Genomic DNA, 13,155 nt, shown 5'->3' on the forward strand with positions numbered 1-13,155 from the left:
TCAGCAGCAACAGCAACGGCAGCATCAACAGTATCATCAGCCGCATACGCAGCATCAGCAACCGCAGGGAAGTAGTAAGAGGAACGTGGCGATCAGCGACACCCTCGAGTACTATGAGTACTCGATGGAAAGCGAGAGCCAGTGCAGCGAGAACTGCGGATTTGGCCCGTGCGATCCGCGTAGGCCCCGTAACCGAGCACCCCGCCCTGGTAACGCTAATTCGAGTCTCTTTGATTCCCAAACCGCTACCTCCGACACTGCTAAAAACTACCATCCACGGATCGACGATCATCACCACCAACACCCACAAAACACGAAAACGTCGCCGCTCGCTAATGTCGCCGATGTGGCGTCGACGTTCCTGCCGCCGTTACCGCCGTCGTCCTCGTCGTCGTCCGCCCGACGACGAACCCGAAAAAAATCCTCTTACGACGTCGACGTCGTCGCCGCCGCTGGCGCCGACCGTCGCGACGACGACGACGCTCGGAATCGTCGTTCCTCATCTATGCCCGAAAGCAGCGAGTACACCAGTCAGTCGAGTTCGTACGAGAAGACGTCTAGTCACCGGCAGGTCACCGACAACGGGCACAACGACCGTGACAAGAGAAGTCAGTTCACTAGGAGTCTCAGTAACGCCGATGTGCCGCAGGACGAGAAAGGTGAGAGGAAAAATTTTTTACTAATTAAACAGTTCACTAAAATTAGCTATTCTTTAACTTGGAGAATGTTATTTCAACCAATTCTCTTTTTCATGAGCAAGAATAATGTACCGATTATTTCCATTATTATAAATAAATATTGTAATCGCGTTTTTTTTAAACCTTTATTATATAATATCGAGAGCTGCGCTAACGTTAAAATTAAATTTTTTGGCTATCAAATTTGATTTCTACATATCACCACATCTTGCTTTTTCACAGAAATTTTATTTGATATCTAGCTTCAATTTTTCGCTGATGCATATGAATTCTCTTTAAAAAGGCATCGATTTTACTGTCACAATGACGTGATGTATATAGCCGAGAGAGCGAAGACCGAACTCTCTCAGAAAGTGTAACATAAATTTTCGTCGAGATTTACAGTCACGAACTCGTTGCACTCAAATTTAGCGGTAGTTAATAAACTGCGGACATACGTTTACGCGAACGTTTTGAAAGTAAGTTGAGCTCCCAGAGTCACGAACGTCTTCCTATGTCTGCCGTTCAACGATAGTTGGGCAAAAATTAGACACGCATTGCTCTTTATACTTTTATGACAATTATATTTAATATCATATTACAAAATCTATAAAATTTATAAATCTTAAATTGATTGAAGTCAAAGTAAAGCTCCGTTCTTTTATATTATATTAAAAGCTCGCTCTGTAATTTTGTTCTTTTATTTTGCAAACTGGCATCGCAAAAGGCAGTACGAGAACACATAAAATTGTGGCCTACGGATTTTTTTTTTAAATTCTAATTTAATTCTATACGTGTACAAGTACGTGTCCTTGTTTCGCAGACACGGGTAGTTTCAGCGATACCGCGATTGCATTGAACGTTGAAGATGCAGCGAGGAGAGGCCGTAAGAGCTCGCCGGGAAGTAAAAGCGGAAGCGGCAGCAGTAGCGGAAGCGCGGTACAGTACCAGGCGGGGGGTCTAGGCAAGAAGAGCAATAGCACCAGCCAATTATCCGCGACAGGTAACACATTGTCACGCTGATCATTTCTAGTTAATTTTGCGTTTAGTCTCTACGTGTTATACGTAGTCGTGATTTTTCATAAAGATCGATCGTTCACGTGAAAGTAACGTCTCCCGGTGCGCGATATTAGAACGTTTTGATCGATGTGTGACACCATATTGCGCGACATTAGACAGTTTTCTATATTTTCCTGACGTTTTATCTTCTCTTTCTTTAGTGAAAAGGATTATATCGTTTTCTTCAGAACATCGATATTTTGTGAATTAGGATAGAGTAGTCTAGCATCATTAGTTTGTAGATTATAACGGTGTGCTCTCGCTACATATAAATGAGGATGATGCAAAAAAATGTGTCGTCCGCACGCGGATGCACTTTGCTAATAAAGACGAATTCGAGCTCGGGTGCGGTGGAAATTTTTCGGTTATGTCTTTCGATTAAAACGCAAATGAGAAGTGAGAATAAGAAGAATGAGGAACTACGGGTGAAAAGTGACATCGCAACGATGCGTAAATAAGGAAAAACGCAAGTATAAGCGCATTTGGTAACGTGCGCGCGATTGATGAAACAAGCATGAGCAATCTTAATTTTAATCATCGATCAGCACAGTATTTTTATCGTGTGATTACAAATTGGATATAAAATACTTAGATGTAAGTATTTTATAGATATAAGAGACATAACAAACGAAATTGAAAATGATACAACGAACGCGTCTCTCTGCTATTTCCTTATCCGTTACACCTTATTCTTCGTATTTCACAGATCGGTTACGACTATCATGCGGATTGCATTACAATTCGGTTCTATCAGATCTGAACACGATAACAAGAGCATATCGTAGACAAAGCAAAAAAACCCAATAAGCGGGGCAGTATGTACATTCTAATTGTATTCTTGTTTTCTCCGCCATCCCTCATCTCTATCTGCCTCTTCTTCGACATGAACACACTCACACTTTACTTCTACCAACCAACCACCTCTCGACGCTGGGGGACCATTCACGTCATCGATCTGCACCCACCTGCACGATTTCTCATCGCGGCGGCCGATCGTCGCCCCGCGTGCTCGTGCGCTTGTGTTCACGGAACACTCCGCACGGATCATCATCATCGATTTGCTGGACGATCGCCAAAAAATAAAAAAATAAAAAAATAAAAAACTCGACCCGACACTATATCATATACTTACAAAAATACAATTATACATTTGTAAAATCGACTCGATAAACTGACATCACGCTTACAATAACTATTGCTATTGCTAACGCGACTTGCAACCATGAACGACTGGACAAACGGATAAACGGACGGACGAATAAAACGAAACGAAACGGACGAAACGAACACCAAAACTGCATCACATCCACGCAAAATCCATAACATACCCACGTGCGTCTGTTGGTGGTACATGCGTGGGCGAGGAAGGACGGAAACGGCGACTGGGTTTCGGGAAGAAGGGGAAGTCGTCCTTTACAGTTCACAGGAGCGAGGAGGTCCTGCCGCCGGAGGACACGTCGGTCAGTGGCGGTAGAAGCGGCCGCCAGCCGAGCTCCGCGAGCAGCGACGGCGAGGGGAGCGGCGACGGGGACAGGTCCGACACTTGCTCTCTCTCAGAGTAGAAAAACTCCTCTCTTTTTCATCTCTCTTTCGCCTTATTTTCCTCATTACTTTTGCACATTCGTTAACGCGGGAGCGATCGACAACATCCAGTTGAAGGGAGGGGGGGGGGGATCTTTTTATTACGTCTCTTACGTCTTTTACCCTCGCGCGTTTGCCATCGTGGTGATTTCCGAATTGTTTGATTGAGCGAAGACTGTTACGTCGCCAAACGCGAATAACGAATATGCGTGTGGTAGATTTCATATCGCGCGAACGAAAGAGCGAGGCGATGATTCATAGAGGTTTTTACTCAGGTATACTCCGATCCCAATTAATCGGTGAAATTGGATTCAAGCCTTCGACGAAATGTGAGTACACGTTGCAGGTGGACTTGCGATAGGAAGGACGAGGGCTACCGTTCCCAACCCTACCGGGTGAACACCGTTGTTAACAGCAACAATGAAACACATCACACCACACTCTTTAGAGGCCGTGCTTTAGTCGGAGTCGTGCGAGTCTCTCTCGTGATTGTTGTCGGAAAATACTCTCTTGCCTATTAAAATTGTACGCCGGCTCAATACAGCGGATCCGCAAAAAGATCCTCGTATTGTACATATACGCGCCGTCGTCGAATCTTTCTTTCTTTCTTTTTTTTTTCTTCTTATATAATTGAAGAGAGAAAGTATTTTGCGAATCTGCACGTTTCTACAAATGGTCACGAGGTGATTCCTTTCCTTCTCGTTATTCTAGATCGTAGATGCTATTTCTACGTAGCATTGATACGTTATTTCTAGAGGAACGTTCGCACGAGTTTCCTGGGCTGTAATCTAAGCTGTGTTGCATTGCTACGTGAGTCAAATTATCTCTGTCTCCGTTTTGGTATTTCCTCAGAGATGCAGAGAGTCCACGCGTCTACAGTTAATATTCTTATTTCGATATGACGCGGGTCACGCAGATCAGGAAACTCATATCCTAGTTGCACAAGTATAGTTGTGCTGGCGCCTTTTTCGTGACTCTAGAATAGTGTCTCGGCACCGTGTGTCACGTTATAATCCGTTCCGTTCCATACAGCTTTTCTAATCTAGATCGTCGCGTGGTCAACTTGAATTTCTCGATTGCATCGAGGTAAGTTGGCCACCTGTGTGATACGTTTTTTTTTATTATTTCTTAGAAGCCGCTGTTGATACGTGCTTAAGGTGAGAGTGCGCTACTCACACGGCTTTTGATTTTTCAATGTCCTGAATCGTTGCAATGCTTTTATGGAGCATATTTACGTTATGATATACATATATACATATATATATATATATATTTCTGCGATATATCACCGATTACAAATCCATCTGTTGAATGTGCTAACAAATAAATTATATAAAACCGGATCCTTACGTACCGATTTGATAATTATAAATTTTTATTGTGTTTTTTAAATTTATTGTACAAAATATGTGTATATACATATAATTATGTATATAATTATCTGTGTACTTAAGGTGTCCGGAGAATATATTAAAAAATTACATCTAACAGAAGTAAATGCATATATTACGTAATTTTTCTAAAGTTACGATTAATTAAATTTTATATACACATGAAAAGAACGATTTTATTAAAGTATCTAAAAATTTAGCTGGATATAAATCTAAAAATAATTTTCAAAATAATTATGTAGGACGCTCAAATTGATTGCTAAAATGTCAAAACATTTTCAGCATTGCTTATTATATTTGAATGTCCTTTATAATTATTACAATAGTCCGACAAAATTATTTGCAGGTATGTATCTAACTAGTTTTTAGATACTTTACAGAAAAATCATTTTTTAAGTGTAACATTATCGTATTTAAAGATATATTAATTATTTCTGATTACGATTGATTTTTGTATCTCGACAGCCTGCGTGAATATTAATGAAAAAGAAGATTAATAAAACATACCACGCGCGATACACGGCTGATGGTTCATCTGTATCTGTGCTTTTGCACTCTGTCTATTGCTATTCAAACAAACTCTTATTGGATTATCAGTGATATTTCTTGTCCGTATAAACTATAGACTTTATTTGCATTTAGTAATTCCAGGGAGAATATTCTGTTGAGAATACTCTGTATGATTTATGCAAACGCTATCGCGTTATTATTTATGATTGGAGAAACGTCAAAATTAACTTTAACTAAAGTTTTTTTATGTAGGACATTAGGATTAAATATATTCGTTGTATTGATGTCAAATGCAAATGTGCGCGCAATGTTATCCCATTACATTACACTCCAAATATCACACTTCAATAAATTTTCACACTCCTTTTTCGTACCTACGTAGAAATCAATTCAAAATGTTTCTCGGGTTACAAGATCTTGTTCCAGCTCTGCATTTTTACCACTGATCATTAGACTATTTCTGGAAAGCGAGCAGGGAGACATCGAAAAAGAACGAGAGAGTAAAGAAAATGGGCATGAGAGAATTGTGTGTGTGTGTGTGTGTGAGAAAGAGATTGAGAGAGAGAGAGAGAGAGAGAGAGAGAGAGAGAGAGAGAGAGAGAGAGAGAGAGAGAGAGAGAGAGAGAGAGAGAGAGAGAGAGAGAGAGGAGAGAGAGAGAGAGAGAGAGAGAGAGAGAGAGAGAGAGAGAGAGAGAGAGAGACCAAAAAGTAGCCAACATCTTCATGTTGAAGTTGTTCTGTGATTTCATTATTGCTCGTATGGCGATGCGCTAAATTAATGAACGACAATTCAGCAGCCCCTTGGATACCTGAGGCTGAAGAAACGATGAGCCGCTACAGTTACTGGCGTACGCAGATATTAGTGAAAGACAATAGTTTAGCCGTATTTCTTGTTTGGTTTACAACGCAGAGTGCGGCGGGATGATCGTCAGCATTGGTGGAAGCGCCAGCGCCGTGGCACGCACTGCCGGCTTAGCAAGCCGAAAGCGTAACAGCACGCCGGGCAGCATACAACGATCCGAGGAGGTCATGCCGGCCTACCAGCGCTTTGACAACAAATTGGCAGGATCTGCAGCCAGCGATACCGCCGGAAGTCTCAACTCAATCTCTAGTTCCGAAGGAAGCTCGTAAGTAGTGGCGACCTGTGACGACTGCAAGTGGAAGCGCGAGATTCTTGATATACACTCATACTTTCTCTCTCTTTCTCTCTCTCTCTCTCTCTCTCTCTCTCTCTCTCTCTCTCTCTCTCTCTCTCTCTCTCTCTCTCATCTTCTCTCTCTCATCTTCTCTCTCTCTCTCTCTCTCTCTTTCTCTCTCTCTCGCGCACTCTTTCTCTATTTCTTTCTTTTCTTTTTTCTGTTTCTTCTTTTCTGTCAATCAATGCTAGTCCCGCTATCAATTTCCGTTTCTTTGCGGTTTCACTTACATTCTGCCCCTCTATAGGCCATGCACCTTGATTAAACGAAATAAGCTGTAAGTTGTAATTAAATTATACGAAATTGAGGAAATGTAAAGGGTCGAAAATACTTTAGAACAAGAATAACAGGTTTTATACTGAAGGAATATACTAATAGAGGATACTGATGGAGTATAGTTCTGTTACATATGAAATATATAGAGGAGACAAGAGGGTTATAAACCACCATTTTATTTTATTTAAATTATTCAAATATTCATTTAAATATTTATGTGATTACATGCATCTTGTCGGTACAAGTTGTATAAAGTTAAACTAATCATATTATAAGCAGAAGTTTTAGACATGTATAATGAACGTAATTAACAATTTACTGAAGAGGGAAAGACCTGACATATTTCCCAAAATAACGTAAAAAATACACACTCTAAAACTTTCGGATTCCTGCAATGTTGAAATTGTAAGTTTTATGACAACTCAATAAACATTCATGACTAGTGGCCATGTCATATTGTCTAAACAATATGTAAACAATAACCGCCTTCTCTCCTTTACTAGAAGATTAGAATCATCAAAGTATATCTTTTAGAGTTTCTCTTTGTGTTTATTCTGTTATTCTACAAGAAAATACATTGGAGGAAAATTCAAGAAGAGAAGTAACATATTTAAATAACTTTAAACAGATGTGGTTTAAGTAGTATAAGCTCGTGTTGAATTGGATTTTTATTTTAAGAAGCTGTTAAAAATTATGAGTAGTAATGTTGAGCGTGGATATAACGTTTATCGTCGATTTATGCGCTTTTAATGACCATTTGCCTCGAATATTGTTCAGCGAGTTACATGAGGCGTTTACAGCTCGCAGCTCATTGCTTATCGTTTGTCAAAGTACATACCAGCTTATTGCCTCTTTTAAACAGTGGGAACTTATTCTTTGTCATTCACAGAAAATACTGTTAACTGAAAAAGTTGTTTCAAATCTTATTTAAGCATTCCATAAACGTCATCAAAATCATTATTAACCCATGATAAGTTGTTATTAATGTTATCATAGAATCGTCTTAGTTATGGACAAAGAATAATCCTTAGTTTAATTATCTTACTCCTTATATGCGCCAAGATCTATCTAAGCAACAAATTATAAACACTCCAAATCGATTATTTCATCTTTAAATGTGTGATTGATGATTGTCAGTAATACGTCCGTGTGATTTGAACTGCAACTATATGGTTGCGACTATGCTTTTTCTCATGCCTCTTCAATTTTTGTCAATTTACAATTCAGATTACCTATGACTTTTCTCAATCACAGTTTCTTTCTTGATTTATTATACACTAGTTATATATAAAAGTCATATGTGAAAATCAGGAATTTAATATTTATGTATCATACATACTATCATGTTTTATTGTAAAAAACGAGTAACTTATTTTCATACCTGTTTATTCTCCCTTTTGTTAATTTCAGTGAGTTTTCGGTATATAATAATATAATTTATATAATCAGGATTATATTTTAAGAAATATAATATTTTTCGGTATCAATAGAGTAATTTCACTGTGTCAGTTTTAATAATGCGAGGAAAGATATGTGTTATAAGATACAGTCTTCGACGAACAGGCTGTGGAATTTATATTCTGCTGTCTATTTCTGTCTCCCTTTTTTTACTATTGATATATCCCTGTTCCAGGAAACGCCCATAAAATATTGTCGTTCATTATCGATGTTGTTGTCGTCTTGGCTTAATTGCTTGATTGTGGCAGATGATTGTACCGCATTACCTCGGAGCACCGTTGCACATATATAACATATACACACATATACACATGTACACACACACGCACTTTGTATCTATTATATGTCAATGTGACGTATCTCATTGTCGCGGAGTCATATTCTCTATCTACATGGTAAGAAAAACCTTGTGAATATGCGTAAGAATGTCTTCGCAGGACCTCATGTCTTCCCAATAAGTTCTGCCTACTGTACAATTCGTATCTTTTATATATAATAGGTTATACTATTTATTGAGATATCGACGTTTCTTCGAAAGTCATCCCCCTCTGTTTTATGTTTTCTTCTCGTTTCTATAAAGTGTGTTTGATATACCGTAGAATAGCTACTATACAGCGTGTGTACCACTTAAAATACGTGTCAGCTCGAGAGAACAGAGTCGACGATTAAAAATAGATTAAATGTAGGTATATATGTGTGCGTACCTGCGTGACTTACAGGATGTGAACAAATGTTCTGTTGATTCGGCACAAAACGCTTACGAATAATATAATTCATAATAATCTACTATTTTATTCCTTGGCAGCGTATATTTTGTAAATGACATGGTGCCTCGCGCTGCGCGTACACTTGGCGCGAGGCACTACCGTGCCTCTTGATAATCGGAACTTCTCGGAGAAAATGATTGGGTGCAATCGGTATGTGAATTTCTATTCGTATGATTTTGTCTGTCACTCAAATATACTATCGCACTTATTAATGGTATTATTATATTAAAATCATTGTAGGAGTATCTTAAATAACTATGCCGTTAGATATATAGTTCCACAAAGACGTACATTTATTTCATAAAATACTATGGAAGATAATTTTTAAGTATAATTAGTTATTAGACTAACAATAATTTTGAGTATGTGTCTGTGTACACTCGATATGGATATCTATATTTAACAGCACTTTTTGAAAAAATCCGCTTAGCTTTAGTAACATGAATCTGCCCAACGGCGCGTAGCCCACCAATGACAAGTAAGTGTAAGTTATTATAAATTTTTTTGATTAATTTTTCTATTTCTAAGATTTTAGTAAAGCATGTTAAGTAGATAAATGTGAGAAAAAAACAGTACTCAGTCATATATTAAAATTTTTTAATATGAAAACAACTTTTGTATTGCATATTTTTAATTAATATATTTTTAATATTATTAATAGAGAAAGGTTATTAATACTCTAGCATACTACTTTGTTTTCAAATAATATTTTTTAAACAAGAGTTAAAAATAAAACTAAAAAGTGTCTTTAAACGGTATAGCATTTTTTATAATAAACTGTTTTATATTTTATAATAATTATAGTTTGTAATAATTAATATTTTATAACTAAAATGCATCACAATTACAAATAAACGTTTAAGAAATTTGACTCTAAAACTGTTATAGCAAGCCTACATTTCCTTTTTTTTTTCTTTAAAATATTTACAACATATGTATATGAGAATCTGTTTCATTTTAATTAAAACTTTTTTTGTTGATTATACATGCCTTATGCTGTTTCGTAAGATGTAACATAACGTGTCTATATATGTATAAAGATTAGATTAAATTCATTTTAGTAGATTTTACATTTAAAAAAGTTATATATGAACTATGTTTTAATTTTTTAAATTTTAAACACATGTTTTCATCAATATTAATACAGTGCAATGTTTAGTTGTCAAAAAATAAAGAGATGTTTTAAAAGACCTATGCCAGTGGCAACCTTTCTCTAATTGCTGCATTTTCATACTCTGTGCGATTTTTTCTCAATTGCATATCGACATAGACTGATTACTATTTCTTTTGATCATATCTCTCTCTCTCTCTCTCTCTCTTTCTCTCTCTCTCTGTCTTTCTCTTTTTCTCTGCGCATTCAGATTAAAATGCATGTGTCATAATAGTCTGGTATGTTTTTACATTTGTCTATATAATCTCTTTTTTCATGTGTATAATATTATATTTACTCACTATACACTGACACTACACTTTCAGCGTGAGTTCTTCTTATCTCAAACTGAATGAGGTGTGTTCTCTATCTTTTACAACTTTCGTCGAAGGCTTGCGAGAATTGTCCCTCGCTCCTGCGAAGTATTATTTTCGTTTATGGTTTACGTCCTTCGTATTTTCTTCATTACATCAGAGTTTCTTCGAAAAATATTATAATTTTCGGCTTGCAATTATCGCGCTTTATTTTTTTTTCTATTGTGAGTCATCTCGTATTCAAAACAGTCAAGATCATTGTTCTGTACATAAATTTGTATAAGTTTAGTGTGCGAGCAAAAGAAGAGAAAAAGGGAAAGTTATAAAGCAAAGTTTCCATTTTTTTCCATTGGTCGCACGGTAAACGCTATAAGTCAAATTTCAATTTCTTCTCATCCAAAGTTTTTATTTATTTTATCAAGCGTTTTCTTTTGAATCATACTTCATACTTTCTGTAGTATCTTGAATAAGTTGCGTTTCCTTGCTAAATATATGATTTTGAAAACTGCAGTTGGTCTCCCAGTCTGCGAATGGCAGGCGAAGGGCAGTTGAGAGACTTCATCGAAGATCTTGGACCGGGCCAAGTGGTCGGAAGGCAAGCACTTGGTGCCCGTTGCCTTGGCGAGATTCAATTGTCGTTGAGCCACACGAAGGGTTACCTTGAAGTAGAGGTCATACGTGCCAAAGATCTTAAAGCGAAACAAGGCAGCAAAGTAATACCAGGTCAGTTAAACTTCGATAAACTTTACGATCACCACGGTGATGTGGATGCGCTTAGCTTCGGTTCTCATTCCAGCTCCTTACGTGAAGCTGTATCTGGTGAACGGCAAAAGATGTATAGAGAAAGCGAAAACCACGATGGCCAGAAAAACATTGGATCCATTTTATCAGCAATTGTTGGCTTTTAAAGAAAACTGCCGGGGTTGTATATTACAGGTACGTGCGACATTCTGTTCTTTCAGTTTCTTTCTTTCTGATTCTTGCGATTTTTTACGCCCACGTATTTTAATCTCATCGTTATATTTCAGGTGACAGTGTGGGGTGACTATGGTCGGATAGAGGGGAAAAAAGTGTTCATGGGTATTGCACAGATCGTCTTGGATGAGCTGGATCTCAGTCAGATGGTGTTCGGATGGTACAAGCTGTTTGACACCCAAGCCCTGGTCAGTGGAGCTGCATCCCTTGCTTTGTCCCGTCGATCTTCGGTCACGTCTCTCGATTCTTTTAAAATCTAAAAGAATGACTGCCCGAAGAACGTACAGAAATATTCCTTTTATACGTATTTTCAGAGGAAATCTTTGAGTTTTCTTACAGTAGACAAAGTAGAGCAGACACAAATTGAATTCGAGCTCCTATCGCGATGCACCTAATCGCTTTTATCATTAACAAAATATCGAAATGCACGAGTCTCGATGTACAAGATAGTATTACATTTACTTTAACTGGTTAAACAATTAGAAAATGTATGGAAATTGTTATAAACGTCTTTAATAATTTAAGTGACACGCATTAGTCATCGCTTGATGATATTATATGTAGTATCAAGTAAATATATTAGGGGATAGAGAATTCTCGGATTACCGTTACATCTTCCATGTAAAAGTTGAGAGAAGTATCTAAATAATTCTCTATCATGTCGTAATATTACATATTCTTCACTACAATTGACAGAAGTCGAGATGAATCTTATACGCTCTATGCGTATCCTCCGTCGGCTATTAATGTCGAAGCCTAAAAAGCTACTTAACAGGTGACGTTCGGCTCTGAATACGGTAAAGTCAGTTTAACGAACATAATACAAGGAGCGCACAGTACGAGAAGTGCGATTGATACGGAATAATAGAAAATTCTGCGGGACTGAAATAAAAACGAGAGATATGTAAGCAACGCGCAAAGGCGATGCGAGAATTCGCGAAAGAGTGAAAGAACGTACGAAAGGACACGTCTTTCTAGAAACACCACTAGTACATCACATATCATGTACGGCATATCAAACGAGCCACTAGTCTGTATGTAGACTAGATGTAGACTGTAGCAGCCATGTTCCCGGAGCGCCAGATAGTTTTAGGTACGCACTGAGATCAAGGCATCGTTCGTAGATAGTTGGACAACGATTTAACGTGGGTACATAAAAGGCGATAATAAAAGGCGCCAAGTACAGATTGCAATCAATCTTAAGATGATTGCAATATCTATTCGTAATGCCTTGTCGATCAAGTATAGCAATATCGCTCGTACTTCCAGAGGACATTTAACGTCTGTCAATTGATTTTCTCAAGTACCCATGTGAAATCTTGATACACATTTGTTGTTGCCAATATCTTCTTTTCATTTCCAACATTCTGTATAGAAATCTCCTTTTCTTCTTTGTGAAAATGCCTGTCCTATATGAAAATACTTCCATTTCGGCTTCGAAGTAGCGACATAGAGTCGATAACAGAAACGACACGAGATTACGTTATCGTATATGCGGTCGAAACTTCGTTGCCTTGTGCTATGTGTCGATTTTACCTTTCCGAACTTGTAGAAGGAATATGCCTTTGCCTACGAAACTTTGTTCGACGTGGGAAAAGTTCGATTTCTATTAATCCTTAAATTTACTATTAAATTTGCATCTTGTAAGTTTGATTTTTTTAAATGTAAGAACGGTTTTTCTCAATTCCCTGATATTGTTTGATACACATCACATTATTAATTTTGACTTTTGCACAATATTTACATTCTCTTTTTCATGACTCGTTCAAACTTCCTTGTAAATACATGTAGTAAATCATGA

General features: G+C 37.6%; 1 protein-coding gene across 4 annotated transcripts in view; it reads left to right on the forward strand.

Moving 5' to 3' along the window:
- Nucleotides 1-13,155, forward strand: part of LOC105834813 (regulating synaptic membrane exocytosis protein 2) — a 62,812-nt gene that overhangs the window by 46,915 nt on the left and 2,742 nt on the right. Inside the window, exons 19-24 of one of the 4 annotated variants that reach the window (XM_012677578.3) lie at nucleotides 520-659; nucleotides 1,501-1,680; nucleotides 3,081-3,270; nucleotides 10,891-11,102; nucleotides 11,176-11,315; nucleotides 11,408-12,447. In XM_012677578.3, the coding sequence (XP_012533032.1) occupies nucleotides 520-659; nucleotides 1,501-1,680; nucleotides 3,081-3,270; nucleotides 10,891-11,102; nucleotides 11,176-11,315; nucleotides 11,408-11,614 (1,069 nt within the window). In that variant the 3' untranslated portion in view covers nucleotides 11,615-12,447. Of the gene's footprint in view, nucleotides 1-48; nucleotides 660-1,500; nucleotides 1,681-3,080; nucleotides 3,271-6,128; nucleotides 6,346-10,890; nucleotides 11,103-11,175; nucleotides 11,316-11,407; nucleotides 12,448-13,155 lie in introns of all 4 variants that reach the window. The other 3 variants (XM_012677577.3, XM_012677581.3, XM_028192291.2) reach the window with 3 other exon arrangements.

The sequence above is a fragment of the Monomorium pharaonis genome, chromosome 3, assembly GCF_013373865.1.
Source record: "Monomorium pharaonis isolate MP-MQ-018 chromosome 3, ASM1337386v2, whole genome shotgun sequence".
In the NCBI taxonomy this organism is placed as follows: Eukaryota; Metazoa; Arthropoda; class Insecta; order Hymenoptera; family Formicidae; genus Monomorium; species Monomorium pharaonis.